The following is an 18,214-nucleotide window of genomic DNA, read 5'->3' on the forward strand; positions in this document are numbered from 1 at the left end:
CGGGCAAGGCGTGACCCGGGACTCCCAGGCGCTTCCGACTGGTCGGCTTCCCTGCCTCGGGTTACTGGAAGACCGATCTGGAATCTGCAGAGCTTACCGGGCGTGCACGTGGCATCAGGTTGTTAGCCAACGCAGTTTTAACCAAGCTATTCACTCAGCTAAGACACTTACGGGTCAGGGAAAACTAACGTCTGTTAAACTTTCATCAGCATCCATTTAAGTAACTACCACTGCACACCCACTGGGATAGCTGTAAATGGGGGGCATGGACACTGGAACCCTCACAATCCATGCACCTATAAATGGCACTACAGCTTTGGATATATGTGGCAATTCCTCCAATGTTTATGCCACAGTATGGATAAACCCCAAAAATTTGCTAAGTCAAAACCAGTGACAAAAGGCCACATATTGTGACTTCATTAATTTGGAACGTCCAAAACACACAAATCTAGATAGAAATGGGGCTGGATTGAGGCATCAAAGATAGCTAAGCACTGCCAAGTTTTCTCTTTAGGATAATGAAAATGTTCTCAAGTTGACTGCTGTGATGGATGCGTAACTGAATATATTAAAAGCCACTGAACTGTAAATTGGGTTAATTGTATTGTTAAATCTCAATGAGGTAGCACAAGTTTCAGCATTTTCTCATCTCACACAAAGAAGCACAACTCATGGCAATGGGCAAAGAGAATATTTCTAATCCTGATCAGAAACAAAGTTGTTTGATCCATTTTGTGAAGACACTTCAAATATATTTACTAATAAAGACAACCAACATTCTTTTACTTTTATTTGCATTTATCTTATGCTGAATTTAATCCCGGGCCATAAGTTTCTGTTTCTTGAGTTTCTTCTGGGATATCTGGGGAAAGAAAAAAAAAAAAGGACTGCTAAATTCCTGAGAAATGCACACTATGATATCATTAAAGAGTGTAAACTTCAAACAAAAAGGGAGAGTCCTTTGGCACAGAGACTGAAGAGGAAATTAGAGTAAGGTGGGGAGAGTTTATGCTAAAAACTGGAGGCAGGTAGTCCAGCTGATTATAAGGACCAAGTAATCACAAGGATGGAGAATATTTAAGTGATAAGTCAAATCATTAGACATAAAGGGAGGAGCATCCAGAATCACCCTAAATTATTTATAAAACTGAATGCGATTACTGAAAACAAGCTCAGATTTTGGGGGAGAAGGGCAGAACCCATTTTCCCCACAGGCTGCATATTAAGGGTATGGACATCTTGATGGGGCCATGAGCAGACAATCATACAGTTCTCATGTACTTAACAACACAAAGTTACTGCTATCAGGAAACAAAAGAGGCCCATGAAAGCCAAATAGAGTAAGAGGTTGCCAGTTGCTCAGAATAGTTTTCTTTCATTGTTATTCCAAAGGTGTCCTAAGTTAGTCATCACAGCAACCACAAATCTAATTATCATACACAAATTGAACTTGAGCAGGTACTAAGTAATTTACCTTTTTCTTCTGTGCAACTTCCTCTTCTGGTTTAGGCACAATCTGCTCTTTTTCAGTAAGGATCATTTCAATGTGGCAGGGAGAGCTCATATATGGGTTGATCCGACCATGAGCTCTGTAAGTTCTGCGCCGCATCTTGGGGGCTTTGTTCACCTGGATATGCTCAATGACCAGAGAATCTACATCTAAACCCTGGGAAGAGAGGAGGGGGGCACAAAATCAGGTTAGTATCTTTATCTTACCACCACAAACAGCGTCATTAGAAAAAAGTTCCCCCATTTTTGAAAGGCAACTCTTAAGACTTTAAGTAGCTTATTTGTTCATGTAGTTCTCTGCTTTCATCTTTATTCTAAGTAACTACACCAAAATGCAATGCTAAATGAATGTTGTATGTAAGTGGCCTCCCTACAGGTTATGAGTAGGATTATGAGATCTGATGGTCACCATTTCTAAACCTTGATGATAAACAGGATTTTAGCAGGATGGTTTGGCAGCTAGAAGGATTACCACCAGAGACCTACATTGATTCTAGCTATGGCCCAGATTTCAAAATGCAAAGGGTAATGGATATGCCCCAAATGGATAAGCTGTATGCTTTGTGGAGTACATCATCACTTTTAACTGAAACTTAACATGTCTCTCTCCATTATGAGGCAGGCAACAAGCTATGTTAATCATTGCTAATGCAACCATTTTGTTAACTATACCTGTTCCTTTGTAATAGTATTTTACTATTTATTTAAAAATATTATTCTGTGACAGGGTTCACAAACCATACTACCAAAAAGACCATCCGCATAAGGTTACAAACCCTTAGGTACACAAAAAATATGGTTCTTTCCTATGTGTATTAGGATTACAGTGGAAAAATAGTTAAGCTTAAGATTTGAAGAGACTGTGAACCATGCTTCTGAAAATTTTTAGAAACAAAATTTTGGTCTGCTGGAAATAGAAGGTAGAGACTTGGAAAAAAAATTTTTTTTTTAAACAGGGAGTTTAGATACTGAGAAAGGACACTCAAGAACCACATCTGAAATGCAACATACACATAAAGATGTTAATGGTTTGGGTACCTTAAGCTCAGCATTACTCTCTGCATTTTTAAGCATGTGCAGTAAAAATTCAGCACTCTTTTTGGGCCACCGACCCTGTGTCCATCCCCACTGTTTGGCCTGAAAGAAAACGAAGAGAACCTATTAATCATTTCCTGTGATTTAAATCAATGTTACAAACAAGATGACTTCATTTTATCTTAAATCAAGGTTGCTCAGAACATAGTTTTTTTCATGGTTAATCCAAAGGTGTCCTAAGATTGTCATCACAGCAACCAGAGCAAGCCTAATTCAGAGATCCTAGACATTCTTATTGTGTCCAATCACATTCCCTTACAATGTCTCTTCAAATGGCAACCACGAACTCTCACCTGGGCACACCTACCAACTCCACCATTGTAGCGACGGAATGGCACACACTGCTTCTGCAAGGTGACATCCTTCAGATACTTGGTAGCTTTTCGGATATGCATACCTTTGATGGCCTGGGCAGTTTCACGAGTGTTCTAAGTATAATAATATAAACGGTAAGTTACCCATGTTAAAGGAATACAATTTTTACAGTAACATTAAATTCTCATGAAATGTCAACACGTATCAACAGCTAAGACCTTTCTGTTCTTGAGAGGTGAGCTAATATAGTGAGGAAAAAGAAAAACCTGTGATCAAGAGCCAAAGAAGCTTGAAGGTAGGGAAAAATGATTCCAAACTTCCATTTATTCACTTTAACTCCATCATCTTATAACTACAATTTAATGTCCCCTATCTTTCCTGTATACTAGTTTCTCAAGCAGTTCTCCAGTACTTTTACCCAATTCCACAAATCCTAAATCAAACTGCTCACTAAACACCAATATCAATGTCTGAAAGGTAGTTGCTCAGAATTCATTAATTTTCATGGTAAATCCAAAGGTGTCCTAAGAAACACATCACTGCAGCTACCTTTCTAGAATAGCAACAAGTACTAACTGGACTCTCAGTGCATGATGATGATTCACATACCTTAAAGTGAACACGAAGATTTGAGCCTCTTGATTTGCATGCTAAAAAAAAAATTATCTTAGTTAAGTTTGGGTATCTTACTGTTTCTCTTACCCCAAAGTAAGAAATATCTAACTCCTGTTCACTTACACTTTGTGGGGTTTTCTGGGTCAAGTGAATAGCGAACCATTTTTGGAGATCACCTGGGGGCACACAAGTAATTCTGTCAATACATTTTTACAATAACTTATACAGTTTAAATATGTTAAACGCTACCAGCTGCTCAGAGAGTAGCTGGTTTCATGGTTAATACAAAGGTGTCTTAAGAAATACGATCATCGCAGCCAACCCTTTCCGCCATCCAATGCTTTCTTCCCCTTTGCATCTACCAGTGACTACAGCAGTGCTGACACAAACTATAGTGACACGGACCTCACAGCCTTCTCTTTAGCCTTTGGAGGGAAATACAGCCTGTTTTAATCCAATTCTGGATCCATCAGGTGTAAAACGACGTGCTGGCATGGGAGAACTCAACCACAGCCCTCCCTCCACGTGGTTCCCTCTAGAGAAACCCTTTACTCACATTGCTTCACAAAAAATGCAGTCTTCCCATACTTTTAGAATAGTCACGTTAAGCGTCACTGAACTTGAAACGCTATGGTCAAATGAGTTCAAACTACGACCTGACTTTATTTTCCATAACTTTCTACTCGGTTACCACTCACGGCGAGACGCTGGATCCCCAGTGTCGGAGACCGCCTAGAGCACAGGCCGTCCGTAACCCCGCCAGGCCCACCCACGCCCACCGCGTCCCTCTGCGGGTCGTAGAGGCCCGACGGCCCCGGTGCGCCAAGTAGGGCGCATCCCCTGCTACAGAGAGACACCGCCTTCAGTGACGAATCAGCATCCCAGGTAGTCTTCCCCCCGGGATCATGTTGATCGGGACCACTAAGGCCACGATGGCGACGATGATCCGAGGATTCACCACTCGGAGACACCCGGGTAAGACACACTCACCTCAGGCCGCATACGTAAAGAGGAAGAGCGGTGGCTGTTGGGAGAACTCATCAGAACTCTTCCTCTCGCGAGATTTCCAGCTGAAGAAAGGATATTTGAAGCGAGGAAAAGAAAGGGAGTGTGGAGTACGTTTTAGAAGATCGGTAAACGAATTGCTCCTTTAGAGACTGTCTCAAAATTCTTTGTATTTTGTATTCAGAAGTAAAGTTAAGGATTTTAAATATCTATGAATTAAAAACAGGTTTATAGTTCTAGGACGACTACATATCATTAGATACACACTAGACATTTTTTCGCCAACATTTGATTTGATTGTGAGGTCATCTACCCCTGAAAGTCGTCTGTAAGTGGAGAATCACGAAGATGCAAAGGACGGGACGTAATTACGGTAATTAGAAAATTCTCAGGATACGAATTCACTCAATCAGTTGTAGTGTATCTTGTGTGAAGGATAAGCTAACTGAAGGGTCTGGTTCAAGAGCGGGGTCTGGTTTCCCCCTGCCCTTTCTAGATCTTTTATCTTTATCTGACAGAGAGAAACTCCTAGGCAGTATCTTAGCTGTCTTCCGAACCCAAGTCATCTGTCTCGTTATTCCTTCTCAGCCATTGTCGGTGTTAGCACTTAGCGTTAGGTCTTTTATTTCATGTGCCATCACTCCAGGCAGTCCAAATTCCAAGTGAATGAACTCTGGACAACGTTCTAGAGACCCTTCGTTCCTTACCTCAGTTCCAGACACCTCACTCCCAGGTTCCTCTCCTGGACTCCACTTCCATTGCCAAATGATGGGTTCCACGGTCTTTTCCTCAGTAATTCCCGTACTTCACATGGCTTCAACTGCAGGATGAGAACTTCCAAATTAAGGTCTCTCCTCCCTATGTCTCTCTTGAGTTAATCCCAGATAATCAAACTGCTTCCTGGACATCTTTCCTTGCAGGTCAGGAGGCAAATATTTGAAACCTTAAAGCACCATGATTATCTCCTCCCCCAGATCCTTCTTTTCTATGGCATATCAATAAGGATAATAGCTAATGCTTTGAAAAGCTTACTAAGTTCCAGGCACTATTTTACATGTATTTCCTCAATTAATCGTTTGGTGAAGTGTTGAAAGAGATATTATTATTTCCATTTAATGAAGATGAAATTGAGACAAAGAGGAATTAAGGAACTTCTCCTAAATCCCAGTTAGAAAGTGACCGGTTTGTAAGCAAAGGCAAGTCCCAATGACCAGTTCATCATCACTAGGCAATCTTACCTCTCCCCTGCCCTCTCAGTGGCTTTTCTGGACACCTAGGTTCCTAAAGGAAAAAGCTGGGAGAAAATTTTCTCTCTTCAGGTCTTTGTAACACAAGTACTTAACACAATCTAGATATCACCAGAGTCTTCTCAGTGGTCTTCTTGCCTCCTTCCTGCAGCCCACCAATATATCCTCCATATTCCTGAATATCATTTTTCTAAATCAGCTGCCAAAATGGTCATGTCGTTTTTCATTTTCCATTTTTTTCTATGACTCCTAAATTACTGGGGGTAGCTTAAGAGCTCTTCGTGATCCGACTTTTGCCTTCCCCATCTCTTATTCTTTCTTTCTCCTTCCCCTACACTTTCCAACCATATTCCCTGATTTTAGGAAGCGATCAAACCTATGTTTAAAAATAGACATGGCTCCACATACGATTCTGTGCCAGCCAACACTGGATTAGACTAGAAGGAATTCAAGCTGTGATGTCATGTCATAAGAAATACATATTTGGTCATTCAGATGACCAAATATATATTTCTCAGGTATATTTGGTTTCCACAGTTCCTGAAAACACTATGGAGCCTTATAGGTGAAATGGGTGCCTTGTCTTGTTAAGGAGAGACTTTTGGACCCCCCCACCTCAAGGGCAGGGACTGGAGGTTGAATCAGCCAATGGGCAATGATTTAATCAATCATGACCATGCAATGAAGCCCTCACAAAACCCCTGAGAAGGTCTTACCGCTCTCTTCACTCTTGGATCCTTCCTCTCTGTTAGAACTTCTGTGCTTGGAGAACCAGAACGCCTCCACATGCCACCGAGCCAGGCCCCAAGCTCTAAGAGGATAGAAGCTCCTTTATTTGGGACCTTGCCCTATGGATCTCTTCATCTGGCTGTTAACTGGTGTCTTTTATTAAGTTGGTAAAAGTGTTTTCCTGAGTTTCGTGAGTCGCTCTAGAAAATTAATCAAACCTAAAAGGGAGGTCGTGGGAACCTCCAATCAGCAGCCGGTAGGTCAGAGGCACAGGTAACTGCCTGGGACTTGTGAATGTTGTCTGGAGTGGTGGAGGGCAGTTTTGTAGGACAGAGCCCGTAACCTGGGGAATCTGGTGCCATCTCCAGGCAGATGGCATCAGAATTGAGTTCTTGTACACCATGCTGGTGTTCCAGAATTGCTTGGTGTTGTCCCCCTACACACACACACACACACACACACACACACTGGGATGAGTTATACTACCATTGCTGGTGTATAATATACTACTACTGCTCTCATACTGTTGTGAAGGAAGGAAAACACAAGACTTTTGGGATTACTGTATGTCTTTTTGAGGGAATGGCTTATCTTTTAGAGCCTCAGTGATTTGATTTTCTTTTAATATTTAAATTGTGTTTGATATATATAGATATTTCCTTCAATCTGTTTTTTAATTCTTCATTTTAATTTTATTGTATATACTGTGCAGAAATCATAATTATTAAAACAATAGTGAATATCTGTGAGGAATAGACACCATATTATCAAATCCACCATGGTGCCTGATGGAGCCCCTCTACACTCCCTTTCCTTTGACATGCAAGTATTCTTTAGATAATACCCAGCTTGCAACAATTAACATTGTTCCCTGGGGCAGGACTCCTTGCTCTAAATTATTCCAGAAGTAATACTTGGATATCAGTTCTTGCTCCATTGTGTACACGGTGGCCCTGCATGTAGCCCCTTCCTCCTGGCCTTCCCCTGCACATAAAGCCTTCCTCCTTGACTCTGTAAATTAGCGTCCCTAAACCCAAAGCAATGCTTCTATAGGTAAGATCTCCTCCATAATTCTCCATAGAACTCAGGCTGGACTTGTCAGCCTCTTTCTTTGTTCTCATAGCCCTTTCGGGAGCCAGTTTGCTTATACCTTCCCAAGTGGAAAAGTGAACCACAAATAGGGTGAATCCTTAGCAATCAATTTATTTGTTTATTCATCCATCCAGTAAGTATTGAACTCTTATTATATGCCTGCCACTGCCAAATGCTGCGCTATAACAAGTATTAGGAGATTCCCTAACCTCAAGGAACCTGGGGGTTTGGGATGAGGGTAGGGATAAAGGGAATGGGAATTAGGAGGTGAACAGCTAATTAAAATACAGCGTGAAACTGCTGAAGTAGGGTGAGCTTTGGTGACCTTACAGCACTCAGGGTGGGAAACCCCTGAGTAGACGACATGGCAGCTGCACCATGAATGACCAGAGGGAGCTAGCTGGCAGCAGCGGTAAGAGGGATATGATTTTTGTGTCCAGCCAGAAAATTCTGTTACAGGACGTACAGGTGTTTGGGTTCCTTTTATGTGTAGGTGGGGGGAAAGAAGGGGGAGTGGTGAACCTGATCTTGAAGGATTCTATATATGTCTTCCAAGAAGTTTTAAATTTATCTCAGGGTCAATGAGGGGCTTTTATTTTTACTTCCACTCACCTGTAACAGGCCATGAAAAGGTAAATCCTGAGTTAACTAGCTGAGGAAGAAATGAAACAAAACAAAACAAAACAAAACAACCCCCAACCTGCTCCACTTGGTCCAGTCCAGCCCATAGGCCTCCTGTCAGCTCTGTCCAGTGGCAGACTCCAAGAGATATCAGCCAAAAATTACTTTCTGGATCTTCCTCCTGGGATTGGCCAACCTGCAGGTGGGGGACCCATGTGCAGGGCTGACGTGGATGTTTGTTCCTGGAGTTGGGAGCCACAGGGACTTCGTCCTCTCTTCTAGCAGGAAGTGTTCAGAGCCCCCAGCAGAACAGAGCAGAAAAGGAGCTGACTGGGGAAAATGCAAGTTTGGTTAAATGGCCAAGGGCTCTAGAAGGTGACGCCTTGGAGGTGTGTGCAAATGGCTAAAGAATGGCCAATCATGGGGTCCCCAGGGAAGGACCCCAAAGCTGCTCTGAGTCACAGCCAGAGAGAGTCCTAGTGTGACTCAGTGCGTCTCCTGGGGCTTGATAACGTTGAACTGTATAGTGGGATCTACAAAACAGAGGCCACCCCCCAGTGGCTCAGTCCTTGTCACAAATCTAAATCTAAGTCGGCCTGCACCTGTGGAAACATCTGTCAAGGAAACCAGCAGACACCAAACGCAGTGCTCCATTTCATCTTCAGCCAGCTTGCCTGACCTGAGGTAGGAAAGGGGAATGACAGGCTGAAGCAAAAGACCTGCGTTGGTTTAACTAGCCAGATACAGGAGCAACAGAGCGGCCTGAGACTGATAAACAAGAGGAGGCAGAAACGGGCTGGCACTAGATCAAACCAAGGTGCCCTCCAATTTGACAGGGAATAGGCCTCTAACTTCATTAAAATCTTATTTACCTAGTAAAAATCACGACCATCAGCTCCATGACAGTTTGCAATTGTCAATGACAACCCCCAGAAGGGACCTAATAAAGAAAAACAATGCCTTTTCTAAGAATCTCCCCAGAGAACTCGTGACTATTCCCACCCCCTGCTTTACATGCTCGTTATACTTCCAAGAAAAGCGCTAGTAGACCACCAGGGGGCGCTGCTCTGTCTATGGAGTAGTCGGCTCCGCTGTGCTGTATGGTCTATACACCTACCTATTAATAAATTTGCCTCATGCTGAACCTGGAGCCCGTTTAGTTTCTATTCTGCGAGGAGCCAAGAACGCTCCACTGAGATTGAGGCCCACGGGCTAGCGCCTGCCATGTTCTCCTGTAATGGGCCCCAGAAAATAGGACCTGTTAGCTTTCCAAGGAAATGCCTGACCTGCAGGCCAATCACAGCCCGTCCCACGCTGCCTCGTCCAGTGCTCTGTGAAAATCATCTTGCCCAAAATCCCTTGGGAAGAGTGCTGCTCCATTGCGTGTGAGGCACTGTGCTCTCACCCAGTGCATGGATCCTTTTTCCTCAAATAAAGGATTCCACACGACTAAATTGTCTAAGTTTTGTCACTTCACAGGCTGCACTGGCTATTTCTGCTCCCAGAAAGACAACTGGATCTTGGAAAAATCCATGGTGGTTGATGCCATTTTTTCCCCCTTAAATAGACAGGAAAGTGTGTGTGGTGAACCGATTTCACCCAGCGGAGCCTGAGCCAAGAAGAGTTTGCCCTGGGGAAGGTGAGGCACTGCCTCACACCCTCCGTAGGGGTGACGTGGGCGGGCTGTGTCCTGCGGCCCAGGGGCTCCAGCTCCCCTGGCCCTTTACTCAGGCCTGCTCTCCTTGGGAAGTACGCTGCTTGAGGGACTTTTGAAAGCATTTAAACCCCTGCAGGACAGGTGAGGTGACTTGATCAGATTCCTTTGGAAGGATCACAGCTGGGAAATATTTGGAATGCCACGGGGACAAGATTAGAGGCTGGCAAAAGATGATGGCGGCCCGAACTGATCAGGTGCAGTTCAGGTTTTTCAGCAAGAAGAATGGAGAGTGTCAAATGAATTAAAGATATTTTAGTAAAAGTAACAGGATTTCATGACTGTAGGCAGTAAATGTTGGTAGCTTTGTAACTTCACCAACTCTTTCTGCATATCAACTCCCTGATTGTGCTGCACACAACTCATTAGTAAGGAATTGTTATTTAAGAAGTAAATGAATTGTTATTTAAGACCAAAGTAAGTTTAAGAAATAAGTACAAATTTTCCCTTCATTTTGCATGTATTAGTTTTTCTAACGATTATGAAGTTGTTAGGATATACATACTTACCAAGTTGTTTGGACCTAACTGCTTAGGAAATGGAACTGTTGGACATTTCTTTTGTTCTATCAACACTATGAATAATTAGTGAGATACTAAGGGTGCTATCAACCAAGAAAGTTTGGGAGCCTCTGCCCCAGGGCAGCAGTGTGCACCATAAAGAATACAGGGACTGGGATTGAGAACACCATGCTCCACCATTTAGATGTCAAGGAAGGGGCCAACCAGCAGGGAAGGACTCAGAGTTGTTAATGAGGTAAGAGGGAAACCAGAGACGTCTGGTGTCACAGAGGCCATGGGAAGCAGCTTTGCATGCTGAATGGTAAAGTGGGATGAGGACAAGAAAGTGACCATAAGACTGTAAAAGTGAGGTCAAAGGCAGTTTTGATAAGAGATGCTCTGAGAAGTAGGGGTCTGTTGGTGGCCAGACAGCTGGAGGAGACAACAAAGGGGTGAGAAATTTTATTGTGAAAGAGGACAGAGAAAAGTGGCAGTAGCTGGAGGAAAATGTAGGAATAAGAGTCTTTAAAAAATATTTTGTAAAACATGTGTATTGTAATAAATTCAAAAGAATCAAAAGGTTATGTGAGAAAAGTCCTTCCCTGATAGGGTCTGAATTATATCCCCTGAGTTCATATGAAGTCCTAACCCCAAGACCCTAGAATGTGACTGTATGGAGATAGGGTCTTTAAAGAGGTAATTAAGGTAAAATGAGGTTATATGGGTGGACCCTAATCCAATATGACTAGTGTCTTTATAAGAAGAGACTCAGATTCATGCATAGACTGAGGGGCCACCATGTGAGGACACAGGGAGCAGGAAGCCATTTGCAAAGCCAAGAGGAGAGGCCTCAGGAGAAACCAACCCTGCTGACTCCTTAATCTTGGACGTCTAGCTTCCAGAACGGTGAGAAAATAAACTGCCATTGTTTAAGCCCCCTAGTCTGTGGTACTTTGTTATGGAAGGCTGAGCTGACTCGTACATCTCTCTCCTGTGCAGTTGTTCCCTACTTGCGAGGCTTCCACCAATGCCAGCATTATATCCGTCCACAAAAAGTCTCCGAATTGCCAATGTTGGATTCTCCCAGAGGAGGACGCCGCTTTAAATCACTCATGGAAGGCGTTTCTTGATGCAACAAGCAAGAGGAATTTATTCAGAGGCCATAGCTGGGGTCTATGTGTTAGCCCGACGCAGCGGGTCTCAACGAGGACCCCGAACTCACAAAGCTAGAAGTTTTTATAGCATTTTCAAAGGGGCAGTATTTTTTACAGTCACAATACAGTGTTTTTTTTTCATAGACACATAAATTTTCGGCTGTTGCCTCATCCTGGGGGTCTGGTTAGATAAAATCACTTTCGGAATGTTTAGGGTGGTTCTAGCAAGATAAGCTTAACTGATTGAGGTTGGCTAACTAAAGGTCACTACAATTAACACTGGCTGACTAACTTGTTTTTCAAAGTTCTAGTAATTTTTCTCCTTCTAGGTTAGAAAATGGTGTTTGAGCTTTTAAGATGGCTGTGCTTATGCTAACTTTTGATTCTTCAGGTTCTACATTTCCCCACTTCTCTTTAAGGGCATTTTAATCATGGAATGTTTGTATCTTCTTGTTGGGTGAGTGAATAATATTGTTGCTTTAACATTAGTACATGAACAGCACTCACTCTTTCTCTAACAAAAGTTATCAGCCGATTCAATATGCAGGGTTTTAAAGCGAGGAGCAACACAAGGATGAGTAAGGGCCCAGCCAGAGTGGATATTAAGGTCGTAAACTACGGGGACTTAGTGAACTAAGATTCAAATAGCCCTTGGCCGGCTTCTCGTTCTCTCTTTCTCTGGTCTAGCCTCTCCCTAAGCTTTGACATTGAATCTCTTACTATTCTGGAATGGTCTGCATAAAAGCAGCATTCTTTTTTTAAAGCTGCACACAATCTTCTTTCTTTTAGAAACAGCAGATCCAGCCCTCGTCTGTTCTGCAAGACTACTTCAGAGAGGGAAGTCAGAGATTCTTCAAGTTTAGTAATGGATTGCTCTATGGTTTTTAGGTTTTCATCAATAGTTGTCTTTAGTTTCTCATAATGTTGGTTCTCTTGGATAATAGCAGTTGTCTCTGTTCTTACTCTGGCTGCGACTCTTATTTTTAATAACACAGCTAAGGTCAGCAAGACCGGCTCTCTTTTATATCTATGCCTAGGTTCAAATTCAGCTACGAATGAGAGGTCATCATGATACATCAACTTGGGCACCAGCTGAACTATGATACAGAAATCGCGGGAGGAGTTGAAGGCAGAAGTAGAGATACATGGGGTTACTCTAGTGTTACAAGCCCACCACCCTTCGGGAGGAGGGACTAAATACTCATTTTTACCTGAGGAGGTTACAGCTATGGTTTCATTATACAAAGCTTTATGGGTGGGGGGGACTGAACTTAAACATTTTTTTTTTCTAGTTATTTCAGTCAGAGTTAGCTTTTTGTGGCTTCTCTAGCTACAGATCTCGTGACGGGTTGTCCTGTTAAAACTGCCTAACAATTTTAATCTTTCATAATAAGGCGGCCCAGAAGAGAAACACAACTAACAGGATTCAGTAGTGTTAGGGTTGGTGGTATTTAAGACCTGAAAAGCTCCTTCAAGGAGGTTGAGAAGGCGTTGTCCGGTGCTAGGAAAGGAGGTGAGCTGCATTTAGTGGAGCCGGGGCTCCAAACATTATTTCAAAGGGTGTTAGTCTAAAATGGCTGGGGGTGTTTCTAACTCGGAATAAGGCAAAGGGAAGGAGGACTAACTAATTATATAAACCAGTCTTTATGGATAATTTAGTCAGGGTCTCTTTTAGAGTTCTATTCATTTTTTTTTACCTGTCTTGAGCTCTGGGGCCTGTATGCACAATGCAATTTTTAATCCGTCTTTAAAATCTTGGCCAATCCCTGACTTACCTGGGCAACAAAGGCAGGGCCGTTGTTGGAGCTGATTACTTTTGGGATTTCAAACCTGGGAAATATTTCTTCAAGGATCTTTTTAGACACTGTCTGAGCTGTCTCAGTTTTGGTGGGGAACGCCTCTGTCTATCCTGAAAATGTGTCTAGGAAAACTAGAAGGTATTTATATCTATACTTAACAGGCTTGATCTCAGTGAAGTTAATTTCCCAGTAAGCTCCTGGGTGATCTCCTCGAAGTCTTTTCTTGGATGTTACTGGATTTTTACTCACATTTACTAATTGGCAGGGAACACAATTTTTTACAACTTCGTCAGCCAGTTTTCTTAATTTAATAACATGATAAGGGGAGTCTTGAACTAAGGTCTTTAGGTTTTTTGCTCTCAAATGTGTTAATTGATGCAATTGCCTTAAGTATTTTTCTGCCTCTCTCTTAGGCAGGACAACTCTCCCTTTTTCAGACTTGTATATCTCGTGGGGTGAGGAATTTTTAAACTCTAATTTGTTTATACAAGCGAGGTCTTCGGGTGTATACTGGAAGCTCTTAATACAAGTGGCCTCCGGGTACACTTGGAGGGGTAAGATATTCATTCTCTGGGCTGCTTGTTTTGCAGCTTGGTCTGCTTTTCTGTTTCTTTGAGCTATTAGAGAGTCACTTTTTTGATGCTCAGGGCAATGTATTATTGCTACTTCTCTAGGTCTATGGATGGTTTCTAACAAATTTAAAATTTCTTGTTTGTTTTTAACATTTCTCTCGGCAGAAGTCAATAACTCTCTCTGTCTATAAATAGCCCCGTGTATGTGAGCGGTGGCAAAAGCGTATCGGCTGTCGGTATAGACGTTAAGTTTCTTACTTTCTGCTATTTTTAGAGCCTGAGTCAGAGCGACGAGCTCTGCTCACTGTGCAGAAGTGCCTGTTGGAAGTCTACTGGCCCACACGATTCGGTTATCATTTACTACTGCAGCTCTCGCTATTTTCTTACTATTTATAATGTAACTGCTCTCGTCTGTATACTAAGTCAGGAGTCTTGGTCTTTCTAAAGGCTGATCTTGTAAGTCCTGGCGGGTCTCTGCCTTTTCAGCTAGGATTTCTTGGCAGGTATGAAGTACTTCTTTTTCTAAATTGGAGAGCAGAGTAGCTGGGTTTAGGATGGCGGGTGGGGCAAATTCTACACGATCACGATTCAGGAGTAAGGTTTGGTAGTGAGTTATTCTGGCATTTGACATCTATCTTTCGGGTGGTTGCCGGATTATGCTCTCTAACGCATGTGAAGCAACTACAGTGAGTTTTTGTCCCAGTGTTAGTTTGTCAGAATCTTTAACTAGGAGGGCCACAGCTGCTACTACTCTCAGGCAGGCAGGCCACCCACTACTCACGGGGTCTAATTTTTTTGACAGATAGGCGACAGGTCTCTTCTAAGGTCCCCATTGTTGGGTCAACACTCCTCGAGCTACTCCGCTCCGTTCGTCCACGAAAAGGACAAATGGCTTAGTTACGTCTGGCAATGCTAGAGCGGGTGCTGAGAGGAGGGCTTTCTTGATATTATCAAAGGCCTGTTGTTGCTCAGATTTCTAAACAAACGGGGCCGTCTCTTTGGTAAGAGGGTACAGAGGGGCGGCCAAGGAAGTATATCCGGGTATCTACAATCTACAAAACTTCGCTGTCTCTAGAAACTCGCGAACTTGGCGTGCTGTAGTGGGGACTGGAATCTGCGTCACAGTCTGCTTCTGGGCTTCAGTAAGCTACTTTTTTTCTTTTCTCAGGGAATATCTCAAATAAATCACTTGTTGTTGGCAGATCTGTGCTTTCTTAGCAGATGCTCTATACTTTAATTTGGCAAGTTCAGTTAAAAGGGCTTCAGTGGCTTTTTGGCAGGTCTTTCGGGTGGGAGCGGCTATCAATAAGTCATCAACATATTGCAGCAAAGTTACCTGTGGGTTTGAAGCTCGGTAGAAAGTCAAGTCCTGACGTAAAGCTTCATCGAAGAGGGTGGGCAAGTTCTTGAATCTTTGTGGCAAACGAGTCTAGGTCAATTGCCCAGTAGTTTTTGTGGTGGGATCTTTCTACTCAAAGGAAAACAGCGGTTGGCTGTTCTGGTGCAAGCGTAGACAAAAGAAAGCATTTTTTAGATTTAAAACTGAATACCAGATGTTTTTTGGGGCCAGGGAGCTGGTTATAGGGAGCAGGGTTAGTAGGTTATAGGGATTTGGCACGGTGGGGTGAATGTCTTGTGTCTTTTTGTTAACTTTTCTTAAATCTTGTACTGGTCGGTAATCTCTCGTTCTTGCCTTTTTTACAGGCAGCAAGGGGGTGTTCTATGGGGATTGACATTTTACTAATATTCTCTGTTCTATAAGCTTCTGGATATGTGGCCTAATTCTATCTTTGGCTTCTTTACTTATTGGATATTGCTTCACAGTCACTGGCAAGGCTGAAGCTTTTAGTTCTATGATTACAGGGGGCTGGTTCTTGGCGAGCTCTATGCCCGCCGTCTCCGCCCAGGCTCCTGGGAATCAGTCGAGCTACTCCTGACTAATTCGGGAGGGCTCTGGTTCTATAAAAAGACAGTATTCGTCTTCTAATTTTATGGTCAGAATACTCAAGTTCAAAGGCTTATTTTCTTGATTAGTCACCAGAGGTTTCTCAGCTTGAAAAGATATTTGGGCTCCTACTTTGGTCAAGATGTCCCTTCTTAACAGGGGCGTAGGGCATTCCGGTATAATGAGGAACGAGTGACTTACTCGTCTTACTCTTAAGTCTACTGCTCTTCGGGTGGTCCATGCATATTGTTTCTGGCCTGTAGCTCTAATCACTCAAGACTTTTTGCCAGAGAGAGGGCCCTTGTCTTTAGTTAATACAGAATGTTGAGCACCGGTGTCTACTAGGAACTCAACGAGTTGCCTTTTCACTTTCAGAGTTACCCTGGGCTCGGGGAGGGGTTCTGAGCTCCGTCTTCTCTAATCTTTGTCTTCTAGCAGAGACAATACTTTTTTTGGAGGCTTTTGCAGTGGCTTTTTAGGGCATTCTTTTACTCAATGTCTTTTCTCTTTGCAGTATGCACATTGATTTTTATTTAAAGGAGGCCGGTTGCCCAGGTGCCCTGCTTTACTAGTTCTACTACTAGAGGGCGGGCGTCTTCTTACTACTGCGGCTAAGATTTTTGTTAAATTTTTCTCATGCTTTTTATCTCTTTTTCTTCTTTACTTTCTTTTTTTTTTTTTTTTTTTTTAAATAATTATTTTTTATTGAAGGGTAGTTGACGCACAGTATTACATTACATTAGTTTCAAGTGTACAACACAGTGGTAGAACATTTATATACATAATTCTAGGTTCCAGCTATCACCCTACCAAGCTGTTACAATATCTTGACTATATTCCTTATGCTATACATTACATCCCAGTTACTTATTTATTTTACCATTGGAAGTCTATCCCATTTTTTTTTTTTTTGTGTGAGGGCATCTCTCATATTTATTGATCAAATGGTTGTTAACGATAATAAAATTCTGTATAGGGGAGTCTATGCTCAATGCACAATCATTAATCCACCCCAAGCCTAATTTTCGTCAGTCTCCAATCTTCTGAGGCATAACAAACAAGTTCTTACATGGAGAACAAATTCTTACATAATGAATAAGTTACATAGTGAACAGTGCAAGGGCAGTCATCACAGAAACTTTCGGTTTTGCTCATGCATTATGAACTATAAACAGTCAGTTCAAATATGAATACTCATTTGATTTTTATACTTGATTTATATGTGGATACCACATTTCTCTCTTTATTATTATTATTTTGAATAAAATGCTGAAGTGGTAGGTAGATACAAGATAAAGGTAGAAAACATAGTTTAGTGTTGTAAGAGAGCAAATGTAGATGATCAGGTGTGTGCCTGTAGACTATGTGTTAATCCAAGCTAGACAAGGGCAATAAAACATCCACGTATGCAGAAGATTTCTCTCAGAACGGGGGGGTGAGGTTCTAAGCCTCACCTCTGTTGATCCCCAATTTCTCACCTGATGGCCCCCCTGCGACTGTGCCTGTCTTAGGTTGTTCCTCCCTTGAGGAATCTTACCCGTCTCTGGCTAACCAGTCATCTTCCGGGGCCATACAGGGAAATGTGAAGTTGGTAAGTGAGAGGGAAGCCTTATTGTTTGAAAAGGTTAGCTTTTTACTTCTTTGCATATTTATGCCCTGTGGCTTCTATGCCCAGCATTTGTCTTGAGGTATCTTTACCACTTGGAAGAATTATGATACTCGGTAAATTTGATATGAGGCACGAATTCTATTTAAGGGTTGTAATTAGGAAGGAAGAAGAAAAGCTATAGAAGTAGCAGACGGAAGAAAACATGGGAAGATTGATTATTTCTTTGACATATCTTCTTGTAGAGTAACTTCAGCATGTATAGGTTTTAAGCTACTACTTAAATTGCGCACACACATTAACATAATAGGAGTACAGTTACATAACCAAAGCATATCTGTAATTACCAGCCATCTCGAGTGAAACCAAGAAAACCAGTTAGGCACCTTAGGCATTTGTGAAAACTTATCTATGATATGGTGGATATTGTCCAACTGAACTTGAACAGTCTGAGAGAAATCAGACAAATTAAAACAACCCATTCCTGGGGACTGTTCACATGCCATATGTTCTTTTAACAGTAAATAGTCTGTAGTTGTAAGACTTTGGAGTGCTACAATTTGCACTTCTCCTAATTCTTGGTTGAGTTCCAACAGTATAGATCCAGTCAAATTTGTTGTTTTACTGTATGCACAGGTCAGCTTAGATATCTCCTTCCTCATTCCCATGGCAAGTCCAGGAACTAGTGGGATG

General features: G+C 42.3%; 1 protein-coding gene and 4 non-coding genes across 5 annotated transcripts; all 5 read right to left on the minus strand.

Moving 5' to 3' along the window:
• Positions 1-776: 776 nt before the first annotated feature.
• On the minus strand, positions 777-3,716 carry RPL17 (ribosomal protein L17). Its single transcript, XM_036918618.2, has 6 exons — positions 3,661-3,716; positions 3,532-3,572; positions 2,901-3,035; positions 2,551-2,649; positions 1,478-1,669; positions 777-865 (listed from the first exon to the last, which is right to left on the minus strand). Exons 1-6 carry the CDS (start codon positions 3,698-3,700, stop codon positions 818-820), a joined length of 555 nt encoding a protein of 184 aa, XP_036774513.1. The 5' UTR covers positions 3,701-3,716; the 3' UTR covers positions 777-817.
• Positions 1,358-1,421, minus strand: LOC118929018 (small nucleolar RNA SNORD58). Its single transcript, XR_005031444.1, has one exon. It is a non-coding gene; the product is annotated as a small nucleolar RNA SNORD58 (small nucleolar RNA).
• Positions 2,740-2,804, minus strand: LOC118929017 (small nucleolar RNA SNORD58). The gene has a single exon (XR_005031443.1). It is a non-coding gene; the product is annotated as a small nucleolar RNA SNORD58 (small nucleolar RNA).
• On the minus strand, positions 3,403-3,467 carry LOC118929011 (small nucleolar RNA SNORD58). Its single transcript, XR_005031437.1, has one exon. It is a non-coding gene; the product is annotated as a small nucleolar RNA SNORD58 (small nucleolar RNA).
• A 72-nt stretch (positions 3,717-3,788) lies between the features above and the next one.
• LOC118929012 (small nucleolar RNA SNORD58) lies at positions 3,789-3,854 on the minus strand. The gene has a single exon (XR_005031438.1). It is a non-coding gene; the product is annotated as a small nucleolar RNA SNORD58 (small nucleolar RNA).
• Positions 3,855-18,214: the final 14,360 nt, after the last annotated feature.

Source organism: Manis pentadactyla, chromosome 6 (genome assembly GCF_030020395.1).
Source record: "Manis pentadactyla isolate mManPen7 chromosome 6, mManPen7.hap1, whole genome shotgun sequence".
Taxonomy (NCBI): domain Eukaryota; kingdom Metazoa; phylum Chordata; class Mammalia; order Pholidota; family Manidae; genus Manis; species Manis pentadactyla.